This window comes from Taeniopygia guttata, chromosome Z (assembly GCF_048771995.1).
Source record: "Taeniopygia guttata chromosome Z, bTaeGut7.mat, whole genome shotgun sequence".
In the NCBI taxonomy this organism is placed as follows: Eukaryota; Metazoa; Chordata; class Aves; order Passeriformes; family Estrildidae; genus Taeniopygia; species Taeniopygia guttata.
Window position 1 is genome coordinate 27,023,155 of NC_133063.1, and position 23,268 is coordinate 27,046,422.

Below are 23,268 nucleotides of genomic sequence, written 5' to 3' on the forward strand. Positions count from 1 at the left end.
TTCTTGTACTGACAACCAAAATTTCTTCAGTTACTGTATGAGCATCAATAGCAGTTTCATTTCATACACAGTGACAGAGAGGGTGAAAAATTAGAGATCAGATCTTAAAAAGTAGTAACATTTTGTGTCTTAAAATATTTTGAGATTTGCTTTGTGGCTTACTTATTTTCCGTAAGTGAAGGTATAATGTCAAGGAATTAGTTACCTATAGTTGTTTCCAATATTCTCATATTACTAGTTTGTGTAATATCTTGCATTTTTTACATACCTTATTCCTTTAGTTCAACTGTGTTTACACTTCTAAATTTATCCCTAGATTAATCACTTCACATGCTGATTACTGGTTTCTGAAATTCTGCTCAATGTTAAGTGAGACTCGTCTGTCTTTGATGAACAGAACAGTTACTTACGCCAGTGATACTGAATAAATTTAATCACTGAGAGTATCCAAAGATGTTCCAGGGTGTGTACATTGAAGAGAGGTATTGCTAAAAGTCAGAGATAAATATCCTTAAAGCAAGATGAGGCAGACTGCTATCCTAGGCTCTGCAGCTCAAGAACATTGCAGAGCCACATGGAAACTGCATGACATAGACCATATGTGGCTAAACAAATTAATTAAAATTGTGTTGTCTGTTAGCTAGTAGGCTCTCAGTCTGTGAATTGAAGCTTGGCAACAAAAGCAATATTTAGAAAATAATCTTCCTTTCAGCTCCGGACTTCAGACATTTCCATGGATTATTCATGCCTTTCTGAAAATCTGTAATGTTTTAAACACATTAATAGGTGACGTTTGATACTTCACGTATTTCATAACTGCTCATTTAAATGCCTATCAGCAGCAGGGAGACCAATTTCATTTTTATGTAAATGTATAAAAATCTGTTTTTCTGAAGGAACTGAAACCTGTCTGTACCAGTTTCCCGCATTAGTTAAATTTATTTTGACAAAATTTTAGATGGATCAGTATCAGGCTATATAAATTTCTTTCCTGTCAAAGTGGTAATTCCTGCACTGTTTGTCCTTGACATTTAAAAATATTCTTACAGTACAGATATCCTTCTGTTCAAGCAGAAATTATTCATCTTTGAACGTGAAGCTTAATTGAACAGTGCTGGCCGTGGTCCCCAGTAAAAGCAGGGATCACGTGCTGAGCAGAGCAGTTTTTTGCTCCAATTCTATTACATTTCTGATAGGGATGTGAGCACAGCTGGTGGAAAATGGTGCTGCTGTGTGTCACAGCAGATCCTTTGTCTTGCAGGGCTGTAATCCTCAGAGGAAATGCTTCTCTTTCATCTCACAGTTTTTTGAAGGCGCTCAGTCTCGGCTGTTAATTTTTGAGGCTCAGGGTTATGAAATGCAAAGTGCTGCTCAGTGGCTTCCTGAGGATGCAGTTTTGATGTGCTCACAGCTGAGAAAGCTTTGAATGGTAAATTGTACCTAATTTCTGTTTGTAATTTCATAAACTCTTGTATTAACAGAGAGCACCTCAAAGCAAGCATGATGCAGGTTCCCATGATACAGAGAGGCAGAATGAAGGTCAAGGAGCAGCAGAAGTCAATGTGGCAACCAGCAGTACTGGTCAGGTAAGTAGAGTATTTTGCTTGTTTTAATATACTTAAATATTGGAGACATATGATGCTTACATGTTGGTATTTAATTTACTGTATTTCATGCCTACTCATTTTAAAAAATTGATGTTTTTCTTCTTTCCATCTATATCTGGGAAATTTCTTGTATTTACTGTAAGGAAGTGTTTGAATAAAGGGAAGTATAAATATTCAGTAATGCAGGGAGCATTTTTCTTTTGTTTAAATGACTAATGAGCCTAATGGTGTGAAAGAGATAGCAAGAATGAGTACACAAAATGCACTTTCATTGGAGGTGAATTGTAATACACGAAGTGTTAGTAAATTATGGAAAATTGTTCAAATTTTCATTTTGGAAACTACCACTAAGATACTGGTGATTTTCAAAAAAAGAAGATAAGTAAATGACAGATTTATTATTAATACTATATTATCTAAAGCTTTGAAACTGAAGTATCAATGAGGTAATCTCCTGAAAGTTGACTGAAGTATCATTTAAATGCTTCTAAATAATCTTCCATTGCTCCTCCTTCTTTTATTACTGAAATACATTAGTGGAATATTTTGAGGTAGACATTAAATTCTTTACTTGTCTTTAAAAATCAATACTTATTACTTCTCTCTTTGGCTAAAAATGCTTTTATTTATTTACCATGATTATTTTCTTTCATTATTTCCAACTGTAGCTTAGACATTCCCACTATGTAATTGGGTTTTTAAAACTTCATACTACTAATTCAATAGCTGAATTCATATACAGGATATTTTTGTTACTCCAGGGAAGTAAAATTACTTAAATATTTTCAAAAGTGTCTTGTAGAGATTTATCAGAAAGAATTGTGGTTTGGCTGGAATATTTTACTTGATTAAACATTAAGCACAGTCCATAATTTTACTTTAGAAATACATTTGATCACCATTTGGAATTAAATCAAATCATCCGGATCTTACTGCGGTTCTGACTCTTAATTCTTATGACAGCTTTATTGTTTGGGAAGAAAATAGTTCACTGCTGCTTTTGGGCTGAAAGCATAATGTATTTAAATAATTGATGCATTGTTGCTTTATCATCCATCTTCAGAGAATGAATTAGGAGTTTTTTCTGGACAATGTATTTTACAGAGAAGAAGGGATTGTCATATCTTGGCAGACCTATGCAAATGGAAGGTCCATTCATAATTCAGTGAAGCCTTAATGTTGAGGCTTTGTGCAATTTTGACCTTTGCCTTGTATAAATGTATAAAACATGGCTATTCCTTCTTCCTGGTGGGGGATAGAGCCAGGGCACAATATGTGTGTTAAAACAGCCATCTGGGGATTATTTATTTTCAGTCCAAGTCCAGACACAGAAGGTTTAATGGATTGGACATAACATTTATTTCTGATAAACCAGCTCAGTATACTTAGAGCAATCACTGTTCAGTGGAGTGGAAAAAAAAAAAGTTTTCACCAAATTATTTTGTTCTAATTGGTTTTGTAGTCAGTGTTAATTGAATCCAGGATTTTTCACTTTTCAAGTGTGTCCTTTCAGCACCATCTTTCAGCTGTCTTTTCCATTGCACTCACTACTCTCCCAGTGAAGTAAAATTTTCTTTATAGCTTCATTTTGCAAGTTCTATAAAGGAATTTGTTGAGACTGTCCATCTTGTTGAGAAAATGTGTCACAAAACAGGGAAAATCACTTAGCTGGCATGGTAAATAGCAGGGTAAAACAATGAAAGATAGTGAAGTATAAAAGCCAGAAACAAGATGAAGTAGACAGGAAAAGATTTTGAAGGAGGAGATCCAGCACAGGAAGGCTCCATGTAACATTTCCATGTCATTTCCCATTTTCTTGGATGAATGACTGCTCACCTGACATTAGTTCCTTGGCATTACTCTTTACAAGCCAGTGAGAAATGTAGTTACACTTCAACTGAGCATCCTGGTAGCAGGCAGCAGAGCCATGTGATGGCTCTGAGGGAATTGGTTACCTGAAGTGAGGTTGCTATTTCTGTCTACACCATGGTGAATTTTAATAGATAGCACCCAGACTTACATTATTTTTTATCTTCTTGGATGAAACAATCACACTGAGCTTAATAATGCATAGTTTTAGTACATACATTATGTTGAACCTGTTATCCTCTGAATGTAGTTTGAAGAAATATGAAGTGACTGCATGGTGCAAAAATCTGGGAATTCATTCCCATATTCTTAGCACTGAACATTATTAAAGTGAATAATGGAGAAAATGTAGTGTGATTTTCTCCCTAAGCTTTTAGATTCTGATTTTTTCCCTGTAGTCAACAGAAAATAAGGGTTTGTTTACATAGGAAATATAGATTGGAATAAATTGTGTTAATATAAATAATTACAGCTACCCTGTTGTAGCATAAAATTCTTCTGGAACATGTATCACGTTTTCTGGATTCGAATGTGGGAGTGAAATTAGTATAATAACGTTAATGTGTTTAAATATTCCAGTATAACTAGTTTCTTTTCTGTCTATATAAACACTTTATTAAGTTACTCCTACCTGGTACTTACAGTATCTTTCAACTTCATGTTTAAGATGCTGAACTGTATGAACTGCAAAATACCTATTTCTTTCTTCCATGGAGTTATTTTCAGTGTGTTATCTTTACTGGGGAAAAAAAGTTATATTTATTAATCCAGATGCAAATTAGCCTGATAATTCTATTAACAGATTTTAGCTTTTTTAGAGGATCAAAGAGAAACTCGTGACTACCTTAGGAAAACCAAGACTGAAATCAGTTACCTATACTAAAAGTGTTCTCTAAACAAACATTTTTCATTTCCCAAAGCAGATGGGAAGGGAATGATATAGTAAGGGAAACACCACAGACAGAAAGAAAACAACTGCAAATTTAAAAAGAATATGAGTGGATAAAAAAAGTAAAGAATCTGAGTGGATAAAAAGTGGCAGAAAAAGAAAGAATGTAAAGACATGAAATTAATTAAAATAAGACAAAGATGCTGATAATTGAGTCTTGCTAATACAGCTAGGAGCATACCTAGATTCTCAGAAAACTACATCCAGTGTCGGCATTATTTTACAGTTTTCACTAAAATAACTATGCAACCACTTATAATTTGCTTTTAAAATGAACAAATTCAAGTAGAGCTATTCATTGCCCAGATCAGTTTCTTGTTACTAGTGGGTTCTTGGATACCTATTTCAGTGCACTATAGAATCTGACATAAAAGTGGAGGCTGTTTTTCTCACTTTGTCAAAATTATTATTCAGTTTGTTCCAAAATCCACTTTTCCTTGGTGAAAATAGTAATTAAATCCATTCAGTTGAAAATACAGTTCTGTTGAGACTGAATCTCAGGAAAAAAGGTTAATAAAACAAGTTTTTTTTACCTCTATATTGTGTCAGGGCAGAGAGGATCTAAGCGAAGGAAGTTGTCAGTTCATTGCTGTTGGCAGAACTGCATCATCCAGTGCAGAAACTGATTTAGCCAATGTTGTTCTGTCCCTCAGACTTTATTTTATATGAGTTGTTGTTTAAATCTGTAGGGTTCTGCTGCTCGAGTGGACCACGAGACAGCCAGTGTTATGAGCTCTAGTAGTAACTATTCTGTTCCTCGCAGACTGACAAGTCATCTGGGTACCAAGGTAACCGAAGATTACAAACCACAGGTCGCTAATGCTACATTTTTACTAATACAATAACCTCATTGTTTCTGCCAGTAGTACTAATACTATCTGAACAGTCTTGTCCATAGTAATTTTTATTAAGTTAAAATTTTAGTATATTTTTTCAACTTTGAAAATATATCAACAGAAATCTTTTTTTTTAACTTGATGATAAGAGTTGTTACAGTAAGGAACAAGCAATTCCTAGAAGCAATTGGGATATCAAAAAAACCTTGTGATGTTGCTTTATAATCCATGATGAAAATTAACCTTTTTAAGAGCGCTTCTTCAAATACTTTTGCAGAATCCAGATCCACAAAACAGACACAGTTGTCAAGAAATAGACCCAAAAAAACTAAGCCCTTCACTGCATCTGCAGATAGAAGACTGCACTAAAAAATACATATGCAGCATGAAAAGAGAGAGAAAGAAAAGGGCAAATTCATGAGCCACTGGATCTCATACTGCCTCTGGAATGTGCAGCAGTTTGGATACTGTGGGTGCTGTGCTCAGAACAGTCCTCTGGGAAGCTGGACCTATTAATTTTGCATAGTGTTAATTATTTTGGGCCTTAAAACAGTGTTACAATGTTGTCATTTCAGTCCCATGCTATATGCACATCCTAAATGGAGGTAACATCAGCTGTCTGTCTGTTTTCACTGCAACCTGTAGAACTCTACAAAGTTACGAACAGTGGGAAAGCCCTGAAGGCAGGAACAGTGTAAGACTCGGGTTTAACTGAGTTTACTCTTGGGTAGGAAATTATTGATGTTAATCCTTAAAAGGAAAAATGGTAGAGATTCTAAATGGAGGAGTACATTTACAGGTGCAAAAGAGATGAGTCTGTGTAAACAAGAGAAACAAAGAGCTTGTTTTGTTTGTTTTTCCTATAGTACATGAGCTACAACTTGGAGGCCTGATTTGGTGGCTTCTTCAACTTCATTCTCTGGCAAAAACTTAACCTTCCAAATCCAAGTAGCACTGTATTATAGCTTCCCATTGAAACATCTGCAAAGAAATGCACATAAAGCAAATTAAATTCACTCTCCTTTAAGAATGAAAGGCTTTGTTTAAATGTTACATTTGGGGGTAGCAGGAAGAGAGGATCTCCAAACTGGGATACTAGACTGTCACAGAAGTGGCTCCTATTTCAATGGGTTTTGCCATGTGATCATACAGTTTCACAGACTCTTAAGATTTGTATTGCCTCAGCAACCCTGTAGTGTTTAGAGAAGTCTGTGTTACCAGATTTGCTGTTTAATATGCCTGCTGCTGTTCCATATTTTTGAAACTTGGTATGTGTATTAATCTTCAGGCACAGTGGAATTGACACTGAAGACACCAAATAAAATCATTCATTGGTAGGATAACCAGTGCAAATATCTAATTATTAGTAGGAAAATTTGTCTAATGGTCCAAAGTCTCATTTCTTCCTTAATTACTATATTCTAGAGAAACACACATGCTGCTACTTTATGATTCCCTTTGATAGTTTTTTTATGTTGTGCTTTGACTTTGAACGTTCCTGTTTATCTTGGCTTTATGAGTTTGGAGTTTTTAGATAGTATCTAAGATCATCCTCTACATCCTGTTATTCTACTGAAAGTTGACTAGAAGAATCAAATGCATTTCTTGATCGAAAGCTGTTACTGGAAGAATGGGAGTGCAAACCAAATGGTGCCTTGACCACAGTATTACACAAAAGCCAAGGGAATCACTCAAAAATCACTATTTTTAGTAAAAAAATTTTGGGTTAATCCAAGTTAAATGAGTAATGCTGGGTTTTCATGGCATAAATTAATTTAACAAATACTCAGTATTATATGCATACTAAATAAGCATTTGTTTGCTTTACTGTTTTTAACTCTGTAAACTTGAAAAAGTATTAATTTAACTCTTCAGTTTTGCATTTGCTCTAAATAATCTGGTCTGTATAAAAGTCAGTGATCATAACAAAAAATATCAGTTAATTTGAGACTTTTTAAAGGAAAACTTTAAAATACATGGATGTCAGGTTTTTTTCAGCATGATGTAGAGTATAAATAAAGTGTAAATAATTCACGTAGAGCATGGCTTTTTAAAGAGAGATTTAATTTTGAAGATATTTTGGTTTCCCAAAATGAAACACTTTCATTATACATTTGTTTAATCTTTTTTTATGATGGAAATCTAGAAGTCTATGCTATTGGTTTTGTAGATTAATACAGTTACACACAGCTACCCCCCACTCCCAGCCATTTAACCACTAAGTGGAATTTATTAAGTATATGAATGCTGAAGTAATAATAGTGTTTAATTACATTTAAATAGCATGATTAAATTTTTCACCATTAAACAAGGGGGTTTTTTGCTCATATATTTGCTCATATATTTTTGCTCATACCATTCAAATTTTGTTTCAGTTTGGTGTGTGTTTTTAAACGTAACTATATTTTCAAAATCATTTGACCTGCAGGTGGAAATGGTGTATTCATTGTTATCAATGCTTGGTACTCATGATAAAGATGACATGTCAAGAACACTGCTAGCAATGTCTAGCTCCCAGGACAGCTGCATAGCCATGCGTCAGTCTGGATGTCTTCCTCTCCTCATCCAGCTTTTACATGGCAACGATAAGGACTCTGTGTTGTTAGGAAACTCCCGTGGTAGTAAAGAGGCCCGTGCCAGAGCCAGCGCAGCGCTGCACAACATCATTCACTCCCAGCCCGATGATAAGCGAGGCAGACGGGAAATCCGTGTGCTCCATCTCTTGGAGCAGATCCGTGCTTACTGTGAAACGTGTTGGGAATGGCAGGAAGCACATGAACAAGGCATGGACCAGGACAAAAACCCAAGTAGGTTCCGCAAGCCGTATAAAAACATTTCGAGGATATATTGAAAAGAGTGAATTTACAGAAAGTACAGCTCTAATCTGACTTCTTGTTGAATGTATGCAAGTTTTCTTATGTACATATGTGCGTGCATAGTTTCTTCTTTATTTAAGTTCAGCTACTGTTGGGAAATAGTATGTGTCACAGATATGATACCCTATTTACAAGCTTTTTATTTAAATCTTGGACTTTGCTGTGCTTTTCAGATAGTGATTCTAGTAGTTTATATTTGTAATTTGTAAAATAATATTGAAGATATACTCATTCTGTTTTACATTTTTATGGATAAACAATCCCCAATTGCTCTTAGTGCAGATGTTTAGGAGATAGCACATTCCATTTGGGAGAGGGGCAGAGAGCACAAATTAAATAATCTCCATCTATTAAAATGAACTGTTATAATAATGTTATATATGAGAATTTATAGGATTTTTCTCAGGGAACAATTAGAAAAATAGATTTAACCTTAGAGTTACCTTTGTTGCTTCTCTGACTTGGAGGCATCCCATGAGTGCAGCCTGTAGGTGTCCCTGGCAGGTGTGTGACAGAAATCAGGGTTGCCTTGTGCCTGGTGCAGTTCATTAGAGGCGGCTTCTGCACAAGCTATAAGAGTACCATTTCTGCATTATCAAGAACCTAGCTCACAAAAGTATGAACTTAAAAACTTCTGGGTTAAGAAGCAGAAGGTTTAATTAATCATTCATAAGGATATAGCACCCAAAGAAACAGAATATTATTTATTGCCATCAGAATATTTGACCATATTGATTTGTTTCACAAACATTATTAATTTCTAAAAGTAATAAGGTAATATTTTTTCCACTGCAAGTCCTGTTTCTATCTCAGCACATACATTCAGGATTCTCCCTAATTTGTTTTCAAGCATCCAATATATTTACAGTACACGCTTTCTTTAGTAATAGTTTTAACTAATTGCAAGATCATGGATTACTGGGAAGATACAGACCTGACCAGAACTGCAGCTGCTTTATTTTTAAGATTAGATTTGCTCTGGAGAACTTAGGATCTAGACAAAATCATTTGGAAGGTATTAATTATTACCTGTTTCTGGATCAGTGCCTGCTCCAGTGGATCATCAGATTTGTCCTGCAGTGTGTGTTTTGATGAAACTTTCATTTGATGAAGAACACAGACATGCAATGAATGAGCTTGGTAAGATTGGACTTGAGAAACTTGCTAGAAACCATGGCACTCCTTGTGCATGTCACTGCATATATGGCTTTTTTTTACTAACAGTTTAAGCTATTAACAGCAATTCTTTGTATCAGTTGCTACCCCCTAAGTGCTGAAAGCAGTTGAAATTAACTACACTATTTCCCAGTGGATAAATTATTATGTCAGTTACTGTTTTTTCTGGCATGAATTATGAATTTTGGAAGAGTAATATTATTTGGAAATATTTGCAATTTTACAAGTATTGGACTTAAAATTGAGACTACTTCTGAGGATGGGTGTTTTTTTGATTGGTGTTTTAGTGGGGTTTTTTCATCCTGCATTTGTTCTTGTTTGACAGCCTGAATTTTTTTAGTCCATGCTCAGTAAGTTCCATGTATGCAAGTTTAGCAATTCATATGTCTTTCTGAGCATTGTGGGTTCCAGATGTTTGAAGTTCTTCTGTACATAAAAATGAAATTCATTCCTTGCTACATATGTCCTGTACTTACAAAACTAGAGTGCACCTATGACTTTTTTCTTACCTGAATCTTTTTACAGGAGGTTTACAGGCCATTGCTGAACTGCTGCAAGTGGATTGTGAAATGTATGGACTCACAAATGATCACTACAGTGTTACCCTAAGGAGGTACGCTGGCATGGCTCTGACAAACCTGACTTTTGGAGATGTGGCAAACAAGGTGAGAGCAGCACTGTAAACTTGCAGTAATTTCAGTTCATAGCTGTTTGAATTACAGCTCTTAACACAGGTGATTAAAATCTCCAGGATAGGGTATTGAGTTTAAACTCAAGGTAGGAGTTCCAAATACCTCTCTCATTCCATCCTTTTGCTGACAGAGAGTACCATAAACAGAATGTTGCATCATACAACTATGGTATTGGCTCTCAAATCACTTTTGTCACTGAAAGCAAGGATTTTATCTATTGGCCTGCTTTTTTAATGAGAACTAGGTTAGTATAGTGATTTTATAGTAACTGATCTTTTCTGAGAATGTTGAATTAACATTTGTAATTGAGTCATTTTCTGAAGTTATCAGTTATTTAACCATACTATTACTGTCTAATGAAATGTTTCCAACCTCTTCAGGCTAGAGCTTACTTTTAAGTATCTGGATCAAACTGGGCACTACTTCAATCATTATAAAAGAAAATTGTTTCTCCTAATTTTTGACAAGGACATTTCTTTTAAATGCTAGAAACTTCCAATAGACTTGCCAGCCTGTGGATCTTTAATTAACTCAATACTGAAGACTTACCCTTCTGCTCTAGAGGGAAGACATTTCAGCAGTAAATGGAAATAACAGACTTAAAAGAACTCGGGATTTCTTCTCTCTTTAGGGAGTAGGTAACAACACATTGCTAGCTCACAGGGGTTTTTATCTGGTACAAAGGAAGGAAGGCTTCTAAGGCAGTAAAGGTCCAGATCATGTCCTAGAACTGCTGTAAAAAATACAAAATGTTAGCATAATTTTGCCACTTATGTATTTAAACTGAGAGCTATGCTGAAAGTTTTAGTAGTTGTAAACCAAGTATTTAGTGTTGACAACATATTTACTAAGATTTTATTGAACTTAGATATGATTTGTCTAAAATATCAAAATATTGTGCAGAAGCAGCTATCTAACCTGCTGTTTAATGCTGCTCACTTTCTTTTTTCTCCTGATTCCTAACAGGCTACATTATGTTCCATGAAGGGCTGCATGAGAGCTCTTGTAGCCCAGCTGAAATCTGAAAGTGAAGACTTACAGCAGGTAATGCTCTTTTGAGATAAAATACTTCTTTTGTTGTCTTGTCTGCCTTAACTTTGATGTGAAATTTTTCTCATACTTATTTCATTACTTGGGAAGTACATTCTTCTTGTAAGACATTCTTATCTGTGGTATCATTTCTGGGATTTTTTTGTGGCGTTTTTTTTTTGGGGTTTTTTTGGGGGGTTTTTTTTGTTTGTTTGTTTTTTTGGGGTTTTTGTTTGTTTGTTTGTGGGGTTTTTTTGGGGGTTTTTTGGTTTTTTTAAGTCATAATGCATGGGCTTCAAATCTTATTTTATGACCCTGATCTGTTACTGTCTGTTCTAATGAGTCCTGCCATGTAAGGAAAACGGCCTGATAATAAAGCCTTTAGGAAATGCTTACGGTAATCCTCAGAGCTGAGAGAGCAGAACTGTTGGAACTTTTGTAAAATTACTAAATATTAAATTATTATCAACGTTAATTAATGCTTTTTGCATACAAAGTGCACAGTACTTTAAAAGAGAACCCCCATTTTCCTTGCAGTCTGAGTGAATCATCAGATAAAAAAGCAATTTGAAATAAAATTGACCTTATGTCTTAAAATGCTGTTAACAAATATTCTTCCCTTAATAGGAGGCACTCACTAGTTACAATTGAGAAAATATTAGAATTACAACAGAGGTTATTGGGTAAACTCTGTGAAGTGGTATTAGGACAAGTATTGAGTATTCTTGAAAAGAGAGTCACAGCCCCATGGGCCCTTTGACCTCTGGGATGTCTCCAGCCACTGACACCAAGACACCACACACACACACAGAGCAGGAAGTCTCCCACTCAGGACAAGTTATAAATGGGATTTAGTAAGAATATGGGACAGAGTGTACTCAAAAGGCATGCCCACACAACTGTATCAGCCAGTCAACTGTTCAGGTGTCACTGTGCCTTTCTGTCCCCTTTGCCTTCCTGTCATGAAAGATCACCTCAATCCATCTGTTTTCCTGCATTTGAAATCTTTGGGTCCTGCCATCCCACAATAAGTGTTCTACAGTTCCAGAATGCTCTTCCCCTGGATCCCACAGTGTCCCACATCCCCAGTCCAAAATGGGCAGAGAGCTACTCCCTTTGACTCCCCTGAGTATCACATCTGGGCCATGCGATAGTGGCTTCCCTGTGAGAGCTCTGGGAAAAGCCTGGACAGGGCACAGCTCCCACCTGGCTTCGGGCTCCTGTGTTGCTCTGGCTGTGTTCAGGTGGGCTCTGAGGAGCTGGTGGCTCCTTGGGAGCAGCCAGGATTGGGTGTTCCCAGGCCCTTCCATGTGCCACAGGCTCCCTGTGCTCCACTAGGGGTGTGAGCAAGGGAGCATTCACCATATAACCTGAAAAGTTTATGCACTTCTGTGACAATGAGAACACCCATAAGCAAAAGTTTTCTATCACATTCATTTCATGAGGGATATGCATGCTTACAGCTGCTCACAAACGGATGGAGTTTAACATGTAATCACTGCCCACTTCAGTGACAACCTATCTCAGTCTTACTGCTGCCAAGTACATCTTCTGGAGATAACTATTCTGCTTGTAAAAGGCACAGTGTATTTTAAAAATACTTTAAAGAGGTTTATAAACATCAAAATAATCATACCATCTGAGAGACAAGCAAGTTCTATTGTTCTATTTTCTAAGTGGAAAAACTGAAAAAAATATTACATAAATCTCTCCTCTGAGATAATATAACTCTAGAACAGACATAAGAATAGAGAAGAAAATCTATCTACAAATGTTCTACTGGTGTGGGAAGCAGGGCACCTGATTTCAGATCTCTGTTTTAAGTACTCACACACAAAAGCCAGTACCTTTGATCAAACTTGATGCTGAAACGTTAGACCAGTCTAGCAGACAATACAACAAAAAGCAGATGTTAGCACATTTTTGTTCAGTAACTGAACGTGACCGCTGTTAATTAACCATAGCAATTGATAAGTCCAGGAGGAAAGTTTGATAACCTACTAAAAAAGTACCTATCTTTAAATATGTTACTTTTCTTTCTCATTTTCCAGGTCATTGCAAGTGTTTTGAGGAACTTGTCCTGGCGAGCAGATGTAAACAGTAAAAAGACTCTAAGAGAAGTTGGAAGTGTGAAAGCCTTGATGGAATGTGCTTTAGAAGTTAAGAAGGTATCTTCTATAAGTTATTAAATTGAATTTTTGAGAGATTGCGTTTATTTTACATAAAACACTAATATGACCATTGACCATTTTTGGTAACAGCAGTTGCTGAAGCAGTTTATGTGGTTCAGGTAATTTGCCTGGAAGAAGAGTTTGATTTAACATAGCAGCAGACCACAATGGAGCAATGGCACCTCAAAACTAGTATTGATCTGATTTTAGTTATGAGGGTTGACCACTTTTGCTTTTCAGTTTTGTGAGCTGTGCTGTTAAAATAGTCTTTTTTTATAATTTTGTCATTTAATAAAAGCTCTTTTCAGTTAGTTAGTAGGTGTCTATGACTTCTTTGATGTGTAGATGGGAGTATATTCCATCCCAGAGACTCCTGCCAACTGGTCTTCAAGCCCTTTCTATCATTGTGGCAGCAAACAACTATTGGGGCGCATATTTCTGATACCTCTGGGGCAGGCAGTACCAAATCCATGGCTGAAGGAAGGAGCAAAGTGATCCAAATACATGGGCACTGCTGCCTGCACCCACCTTATCACCCCAGAGAGCAGAATTGGAATGTGTAGCTCCTTTAAACTAACTTAATGTGTTTCTGAGAGCTTAAGGTCAATAGCTGAAAACTTCTCCTGTCATGTTGCTGTTTTCCTAGGAATCCACCTTGAAAAGCGTTCTGAGTGCCTTATGGAATTTGTCAGCACACTGCACTGGGAACAAAGCTGACATATGTGCTGTTGATGGTGCTCTTGCATTTCTGGTTGGCACACTTACATACCGAAGCCAAACAAACACTTTAGCCATCATAGAAAGTGGAGGAGGAATACTAAGAAATGTTTCTAGCCTAATTGCTACTAATGAGGACCATAGGTAGGTACACTTCTGACAGTTTTTACTGGTTCCACATGTATATTTAGTAGACAGTTTCTATGACCAAGCCTTAATATGAATGCATGTATTTAGTAATTAAAAACAGTTAATTTGTAGTACATTTGATTAAGGGTATTTCACTTACATAACAGGAATATGCAAACAGATTAAGAGCTGCTGCTTGCTAATGATGAACTGTACTAAAAGCTAACTATTCATGTTTGCAATAGGATTTGGTTGGCATTCAGATAAAAGCTAGTGGATATACAAGTTATTTGCACAGGAGAATTCTTAATTATCCTTTCTAAGAGCAAAATTCATTTCTAGAATAATAGATTTATTTTTTGCTTTGTCTCTTACCCTTTTGAAATGCCACTTACAGATGTTTGTTTTCAATTACTTAACACCAGGCAAATCTTGCGAGAGAACAGCTGCTTACAAACCTTGTTGCAACACTTGAAGTCACACAGTTTGACAATAGTTAGTAATGCATGTGGGACCCTGTGGAATCTCTCTGCTCGAAATGCAAAGGATCAGGAGGCACTGTGGGACATGGGAGCCGTGAGCATGCTGAAAAACCTGATTCACTCAAAACACAAAATGATAGCCATGGGAAGTGCCGCAGCTCTACGGAACCTCATGGCAAACAGGCCAGCAAAGTACAAAGATGCCAACATTATGTCTCCAGGATCAAGCCTCCCATCCCTCCATGTCAGAAAGCAAAAGGCGCTGGAAGCAGAATTAGATGCTCAGCATTTATCAGAGACTTTTGATAACATTGATAACTTAAGCCCAAAAGCATCTCACCGCAATAAGCAGAGACATAAGCAAAATATATACAGTGAGTATGTCCTGGATGCCAGCCGCCACGACGATGGGGTGTGCAGGTCAGAGAGCTTTAATGCTGGCAATATGACTGTACTCTCACCATATGTAAATACTACAGTATTGCCTGGCTCCTCCAGTAGAGGAAACACAGAAAATTCTCGATCTGAGAAAGACAGGAGTGTTGAAAGGGATCGAACAGTAGGTTTAAATACCTATCATCAAGCTGCAGAGAGTACTGGGAATTCCTCTAAGAGAATAGGAATGCAGATTTCTACAGCTGCAGCTCAGATTGCCAAAGTTATGGAAGAAGTAACAAACATGCACATTCCGCAGGAAGACAGAAGTTCTGGTTCCACTTCTGAAATACACTGTTTGACAGAAGACAGAAATAGCCAGAGGAGATCAGCTTCTGCCCATACTCACTCAAATACATACTTTCCAAAATCCGAGAACTCAAACAGGACATGTCCTGTGCCATATACAAAAATGGAATACAAAAGAGCTTCAAATGATAGTTTAAATAGTGTCAGCAGCAGCGATGGCTATGGTAAAAGAGGCCAAATGAAACCTTCCATTGAGTCTTACTCCGAAGATGATGAAAGTAAATTCTGTAGTTATGGCCAATATCCAGCTGACTTGGCACACAAGATTCATAGTGCAAATCATATGGATGACAATGATGAAGAACTAGACACTCCTATTAATTATAGTCTTAAATACTCAGATGAGCAGTTAAATTCTGGAAGGCAAAGTCCATCCCAGAATGAAAGATGGGCAAGGCCTAAGCATATAATAGATGATGAAATGAAACAAAATGAGCAAAGACAGTCAAGGAACCAAAATGCAACCTACCCTGTGTATACTGAAAGTGGGGAGGATAAACACATGAAATATCAGACACCTTTTGGACAGCAGGAGTGTGTTTCTTCCTTTAGATCAAGAGGATCCAGTGGCTCAGATCAGAACAGAGTAGGCCCAACTCTTGGAATGAATCAGAAAGTAAACCAGTCCTTGTGCCAGGTTGATGATTATGATGATGATAAGCCAACCAACTACAGTGAACGTTATTCTGAGGAGGAGCAACATGAAGAGGAAGACAGGCCAACTAATTACAGCATAAAGTACAATGAAGAGGAACATCATGTTGATCAGCCTATTGATTATAGTTTAAAGTATTCAACAGAAGTTCCAGCACCTTCTCAGAAGCCATCTTTTACTTTTCCAAAGACTTCTTCTGTGCCACTCAATAAAACTGACCATATTCCCCCAAGCAGTGGGAGCACATCAGCCCCCTCATCTGGTTCAAAGAGGCAGAACCAGCTTCACCCTAGCTCTGCACAGAGCAGAAGTGGTCATGCACAGAAGAACACCTCCTGTAAGGCTCCCTCTATTAATCAGGAAACTATACAAACTTACTGCGTGGAAGATACCCCAATATGTTTTTCAAGGTGTAGCTCTTTGTCATCTTTGTCATCAGCTGAAGATGAAATAGGACGTGATCAATCCACACGTGGCACCGATGCCAATAACACACTGCAGATTGCAGAACTGAAGGAGAACAGTGGGGCTCTACCTACTGAAGGTGCAGCAAGTGAAATCACATCAACAGCACAACACATCAGAACAAAATCCACTAGACTTCAGACTTCTAGCTTGTCTCCTTCTGATTCCTCAAGACATAAAGCTGTTGAATTTTCTTCAGGTGCCAAATCTCCCTCAAAGAGTGGTGCCCAAACTCCTAAAAGCCCACCAGAACATTATGTACAGGAAACACCACTCATGTTCAGCAGATGTACTTCTGTAAGTTCCCTGGATAGTTTTGAAAGCCGTTCAATTGCTAGTTCAGTTCAAAGTGAGCCTTGCAGTGGAATAGTAAGTGGTATTATAAGTCCCAGTGACCTTCCAGACAGCCCTGGACAAACAATGCCTCCAAGCAGAAGTAAAACACCACCGCCTGCTCAAGGAGTTCAAGTAAAAAGAGAGGGACCTAAAGGAAAAGCAACCACTACAGAGAAGAGAGAGCCTGGTCCTAGACAGGCAGCTGTAAATGCAGCTGTTCAAAGAGTACAGGTACTCCCAGATGCTGATACACTATTGCATTTTGCCACAGAAAGCACACCAGATGGGTTTTCTTGCTCTTCTAGCCTGAGTGCTCTAAGCCTTGATGAGCCATTTATACAGAAGGATGCGGAGTTAAGAATTATGCCTCCAGTTCATGAAAACGAGCATGGTAACGAAGCAGAACCTGAACAGTCAGATGATACAAAGGATAACCAAGAGAAGAAACCAGAGAAGCCACCTGAAGCAGAAAAAGACATTCTGGATGATTCTGATGACGATATTGAAATACTGGAAGCATGTATTATTTCTGCAATGCCAACGAAGTCTTCACGTAAAGCCAAAAAGCCTTCTCAAGCATCTGCTCCAAAAATACCTCCTCCTGTAGCCAGAAAGCCCAGCCAGTTACCAGTTTACAAACTTTTGCCTTCGCAAAGCAGATTGCAATCACAAAAGCACGTGACTTTTACACCAGGAGATGATATGCCACGGGTATATTGTGTTGAGGGTACACCGATAAATTTTTCAACAGCTACATCTCTGAGTGACCTGACAATAGAATCCCCCCCAAGTGAGCTGGCCAATGCAGACAATGTGGGTGTGGGAGCAGAGTCAGGGGAGTTTGAAAAGCGGGACACCATTCCTACTGAAGGCAGAAGTACCGATGATTCTCAGAGAGGAAAAACCTCAACTGTGACTCCCCTTGGCCTAGATGACGACAAAACAGAAGAGGGTGATATTTTGGCTGAGTGCATTAACTCAGCTATGCCAAAAGGAAAAAGTCACAAACCTTTCAGAGTGAAGAAGATAATGGATCAAATTCAACAAGCATCTTCATCTCCAAGTAGTAAAAACCAACCAGAAGGTGAGAAAAAGAAGCCAACATCACCAGTGAAGCCTGTTTCCCAAAACAGTGAATACAGAGCACGTGTGCGAAAAAGCATAGAATCCAAAAGCAATGCTAGTAATGAAAGAGGCTATCCAGAGAACAGAGATGCAAAGAAACAGAACCTTAAAAATAATTCAAGAGAGTTTCATGACAAATTGCCAAATAACGAAGAGCGTGTAAGAGGAAGCTTTGCATTTGATTCCCCTCATCATTATACACCTATTGAGGGAACTCCTTACTGTTTTTCACGGAATGATTCCCTGAGTTCTTTAGATTTTGATGATGATGATGTTGACCTATCAAGGGAGAAGGCGGAATTAAGAAAAGGAAAAGAAGGAAAGGAAATTGAAAGTAAAGAGTGCTCTAATGCAGAGCAGTCTTCAAATCAGCAACCAAGTAACAGGACACAAGTTTGCCAAAAACACCCAGTGGGCAGAAGCCAGACAAAAACTTTCTCTCAGTCAACTAAAGATATTCCAGACAGAGGAGCAGCTACAGATGAGAAAATGCAGAATTTTGCTATTGAAAACACACCTGTTTGTTTTTCTCGCAATTCATCTCTTAGCTCCCTCAGTGATATTGATCAAGAAAATAATAACAACAAAGAAGGGGAACCTGCAAAATGTCCTGAGGCTCCTGAGCCACAGGTGGAATCCAACAGACCACAGACTTCTGGTTATGCACCTAAATCATTTCATGTTGAAGATACTCCTGTGTGCTTCTCTAGAAACAGCTCTCTGAGTTCTCTTAGCATTGACTCAGAAGATGATCTGCTGCAGGAATGCATTAGTTCTGCTATGCCTAAAAAGAAAAAGCCCTCAAGAATGAAGAGTGATGGTGAAAAAAATAATTCCAGAAACTCAGGTGGTATACTGGCTGAAGATTTAACATTGGATTTAAGAGAGATACAGAGGCCAGATTCAGAACATGGTTTTTCACCTGATTCAGAAAACTTTGACTGGAAAGCTATACAAGAAGGTGCAAATTCTATAGTTAGTAGCTTGCATCAAGCTGCAGCTGCTGCATCACTGTCTAGACAAGCTTCATCAGACTCTGACTCTATCCTTTCATTAAAATCTGGTATTTCTCTAGGGTCACCATTTCATCTTACCCCAGACCAAGAAGAAAAACCTTTCACTAGTAATAAAGGTCCAAGAATTATTAAGCCAGGAGAGAAGAGTACACTGGAGTCTAAAAAAGTTGAATCAGAAAGTAGGGGAATCAAAGGAGGGAAGAAAGTGTATAAAAGTATGATCACAGGAAAAGCACGCTCTAATTCAGAAGTTTCAAGTTTGAAGCAACCGCAGCAGACAAGTGTGCCTTCAATTTCACGTGGTAGAACAATGATTCATATTCCAGGACTTCGAAATAGTTCTTCAAGTACTAGTCCTGTTTCCAAAAAAGGACCCCCACTCAAAAACATGAACTCCAAAAGTCCCAGTGAAGGCCAAAGTTTGACTAGTTCTCCAAGAGGAGCCAAATCATCAGTGAAACCTGAACCAGCTCCTGTGACTAGGCAGCCATCAGGGTTGAACCAGAGTGGATCAAGTAAAGGACCTTCTAGATCAGGATCTAGAGACTCCACTCCTTCTAGACCTCAACAGCAGCCATTAAGTAGGCCTCTGCAATCTCCTGGACGAAATTCCATTTCCCCAGGAAGAAATGGTATCAGTCCTCCCAACAAACTGTCACAGTTGCCAAGAACATCATCTCCTAGCACAGCTTCAACTAAATCCTCAAGTTCAGGTAGAATGTCATACACACCACCAGGCAGGCAGATGAGCCAGCAAAACCTTACAAAGCAAACTGCCTTACCTAAGAGTACCAGTAGCATTCCACGAAGTGAGTCAGCCTCAAAGGGGTTAAACCAAACTCTCAGCACCAGTGGATCAAACAAAAAGACTGACCTGTCCAGAATGCCATCCACAAAGTCTAGTGGAAGTGAATCTGACAGATCTGAGAGACCTGTTCTCGTTCGTCAGTCAACTTTTATTAAAGAGGCTCCGAGCCCAACTCTGAGACGGAAATTAGAAGAGTCAGCATCATTTGAATCTCTGTCACCTTCCAGGCCAGATTCTCCCACAAGGTCCCAAGTGCAGACCCCAGTTTTAAGTCCTTCTCTTCCTGATATGTCTTTATCCACTCATTCACCTGCCCAGAGTAGTGGTTGGCGAAAATTAGCTCCTACTCAGAGCCCTACTATAGAATACGATGGGAGACCAGCAAAGCGTCATGACATAGCTCGTTCCCATTCTGAGAGTCCATCTAGGCTGCTGATCAACAGATCAGGAACATGGAAGCGCGAGCACAGTAAGCATTCCTCATCACTTCCTCGTGTAAGCACTTGGCGCAGAACTGGAAGTTCCTCCTCAATCCTGTCAGCTTCTTCAGAATCCAGTGAAAAGGCAAAAAGTGAAGATGAGAAGCAGCATGGAGGTTCTCTCCCTGGACACAAGCAAAGTAAAGAAAGCCAAGCACCAGCAAAAGGTACTTGGAGAAAAATAAAAGAAAATGAAATTCCTCAGATAATGAATGATCCTCAGCATTCTTCTTCGGGTGCCACAAATGGCTCTGATTCCAAAACCCTCATCTATCAGATGGCTCCAGCTGTCTCTAAGACAGAGGATGTGTGGGTGAGGATAGAGGATTGCCCAATTAACAACCCTCGATCTGGAAGGTCTCCAACTGGAAATACTCCCCCTGTTATTGACAGTATTTCAGAGAAAGGGGGTGTGAATGGTAAAGATCCTAAAGAGATTCAAGAAAAGCAAACCCCAGGGAATGGAGGTGTTCCTGTTCGTACCATTGGCTTAGAAAACCGTCTGAACTCTTTCTTTCAGATAGACAGTCCAGACAAGAAAGGCACTGAAACAAAGCCTCTGCAGAATAATCCTGTTCCTGCACCAGAAATTAATGAAAGTACTGTTAATGAGCGTACTCCATTCAGTTCCAGTAGCTCAAGCAAGCACAGCTCCCCCATCGGTGCTGTGGCCGCAAGGGTGACGCCTTTCAACTACAACCCGAGCCGCAGGAAGAGCAGCGTGGACAATAGTTCTGCTCGGCCCTCACAGATACCAACCCCGGTGAATAACAGCACCAAGAAACGTGACACCAAGTCTGAAAACACTGACTCCAGTGGAACACAAAGCCCTAAACGTCACTCTGGTTCTTACCTGGTAACTTCTGTTTAAGTGCAACAAAAACTGATGTATTATATACAGCAGCTACTTAGAAACTTTGTTTCAAATGAAACAAAATAAAATGGGGATTGATTTTTTTGCTTGTTTTGGTTTTATTTGTTGTAAATAGCTTTGATTCTTGTTAGATGGTCCTTGTTCTGGAAGCCATATTTAATAGTATTCTTTGTCTCCACTGGTGATATTTTGCAGGAATATCTGATTGACAGTTTGGAATAAAATTGCTAAAGCAAGTGTATTTGTACAGTATGTTTAACATGTATTCCCATGTTTAACATGCATCTCATCCCATTATCCTTTGAATATTGCTTGTCATTGAAATCATGGAATAGCACAATAGAAATGATGCAGTCATATTGCTTTACCAATAATTTCTAGATTACAGACCAACTAAACTACATCAGGGAAGAATTGGTATTATTTATGCAAAAAAATATACTCATGTTTAGTATTTGTGAGTTCATCTAACCCAATAATTAATCATGTGGCTGTGAAATTCACAGTAATATGGTTTCCGCTGAACAAGCTTTCCTAGCCTGCTTTTCTGCATGAATGGAACTGATGGTTCATTTTATGAAGTAATGATTAACATTTCTGTGGTCACATAATGTGCATAGATAGTTATGGTGTAACAATTTACACTTTCTTTGTGCTCTGAAAAAGAAAAAAAAAAAAAAAAACAACTGTGTAACTGTAAAACCTTGAACAAAATTATTTTACCTGAATTAGATTTTATCTTAAAGTAGGTAGAATTTTTTTGCTATGCTGTAACTTGTATATTCTGGTATTTGAGGTGAGATGGCTGCTCTTTTATTAATGAGATGTGGGTGATGTCTCAATAGAGGCTAAAATGAACATTTCAGAATAAATTATTACGATATGTAAGTTGTGTGTGTTACTTCTACATAACATAAAAATACAGGATTTTACTTTGAGATGTCACCATATAATGTGGTTGTATGCACTTAACACTTAAGGCCTGATTTGGGATAATTCTGCACCTCCAATATCTATTCTTCCTTATCACTGGCAAATGGCTGTTGTAAGATGCTTTTAATATTTGCAGGATCAGGCCCTAGGTCTTCTGTAATATATTTGTAATTGAAACAGTTTCACACATCTCAGGTGCATAACAAGGCTAAAGGCAGGGTATTTCCAGTAGCCACGCAGTATAATTGTTCTCACGACTGCAAGCCTGAAACAATATTGTATCTATACAAATAATATTTGTAAAACAAAACATTTTTTGATTGGGGATATAACGTAGAATGTGAAATAGTGACTATAAGATGAAATTTTGCTTCTATTTGCGCTCTGTTGGTTTTTTTTTAATTTATTTATTTTTTAAAAAATTATGAAGGGAAAAATATTGCAAGAATCCCATGGCAGCAAGGAATTTGTTACCATAGTAGAAAAAGAATTTTATGCAAAACATGACATTTGCTGCCTCGAGCCTTTTTAATGCAAATACAGATTGCACTAGAACAGTGCTGAAAAAAAAAACAGATTTGTGCTTTAAAAATATAAATATAGTCTGAATTTAGATGAGGATTACTTCAAAGTAGTAACGTGAGAGAACAGAACATTAACCATTCTGTGCATGTTTAAACAAACCATTAAATGAAATGGTATATCAGTTTTGTTGTATCTCAACTGGATTGTTCTAAAGGTAGCTTTCTAAATAACTGATATGTCAGAATGCCCTGATTTCAGGAAGCCCTGAAATAGCGCAATTTACCTTTATGGTAGCTTTAACACAGTTGCAGAGTGTATCACTTCTGTGGCTTTTGTACTTCTGATACTGAAATGAATCAGTTGAATTCATTATAAATCATGCACTGATTTAGGAACACAATCAATGCACTATCAGCAGACAGAAGTCAATTTATATAAAAGCCTGTACCAAAAATACCTGTTTGGCAGAAGTGGTATTTATGAGGTCGCTCTTTTGTTCTTTGCTTCCTGTCAGATTTTCTTAGAGACATGCCATGTTCTGGTATCACCTCATGAACCTCTTAAGAAGCAGCACTCCTTGTGTTAGCATTTGAAATATTTTGCATACAGTATCTTCATTAAACTTCTAATATGAATGAATATTTAGTGTCCTTTTAAAGGTGCGATAGAAACAGATTATATCACATGTTTAAAGTCAGGACTTCCTGCTGGAATAGAATATGGAACTCCATCCTTGAGTTTTAAATGAAAGACCACTTTTGTTGTAAATGTGTTG

General features: G+C 37.8%; 1 protein-coding gene across 7 annotated transcripts in view; it reads left to right on the forward strand.

Annotated features, from left to right (window-relative positions):
* The window catches only part of APC (APC regulator of WNT signaling pathway), an 89,179-nt gene extending 67,256 nt beyond the window's left edge, over positions 1-21,923 (forward strand). For 3 of the 7 annotated variants that reach the window (XM_041711266.2, XM_030258022.4, XM_072922454.1), the window contains 9 exons: positions 1,482-1,586; positions 5,115-5,213; positions 7,690-8,068; positions 9,182-9,277; positions 9,839-9,978; positions 10,972-11,049; positions 13,086-13,202; positions 13,852-14,066; positions 14,477-21,923. In XM_041711266.2, the coding sequence (XP_041567200.1) occupies positions 1,482-1,586; positions 5,115-5,213; positions 7,690-8,068; positions 9,182-9,277; positions 9,839-9,978; positions 10,972-11,049; positions 13,086-13,202; positions 13,852-14,066; positions 14,477-21,032 (7,785 nt within the window). In that variant the 3' untranslated portion in view covers positions 21,033-21,923. Of the gene's footprint in view, positions 1-1,481; positions 1,587-5,114; positions 5,238-7,689; positions 8,069-9,181; positions 9,278-9,838; positions 9,979-10,971; positions 11,050-13,085; positions 13,203-13,851; positions 14,067-14,476 lie in introns of all 7 variants that reach the window. The other 4 variants (XM_030258020.4, XM_030258021.4, XM_072922453.1 and 1 more) reach the window with 2 other exon arrangements.
* The last annotated feature ends 1,345 nt before the right edge of the window (positions 21,924-23,268 follow it).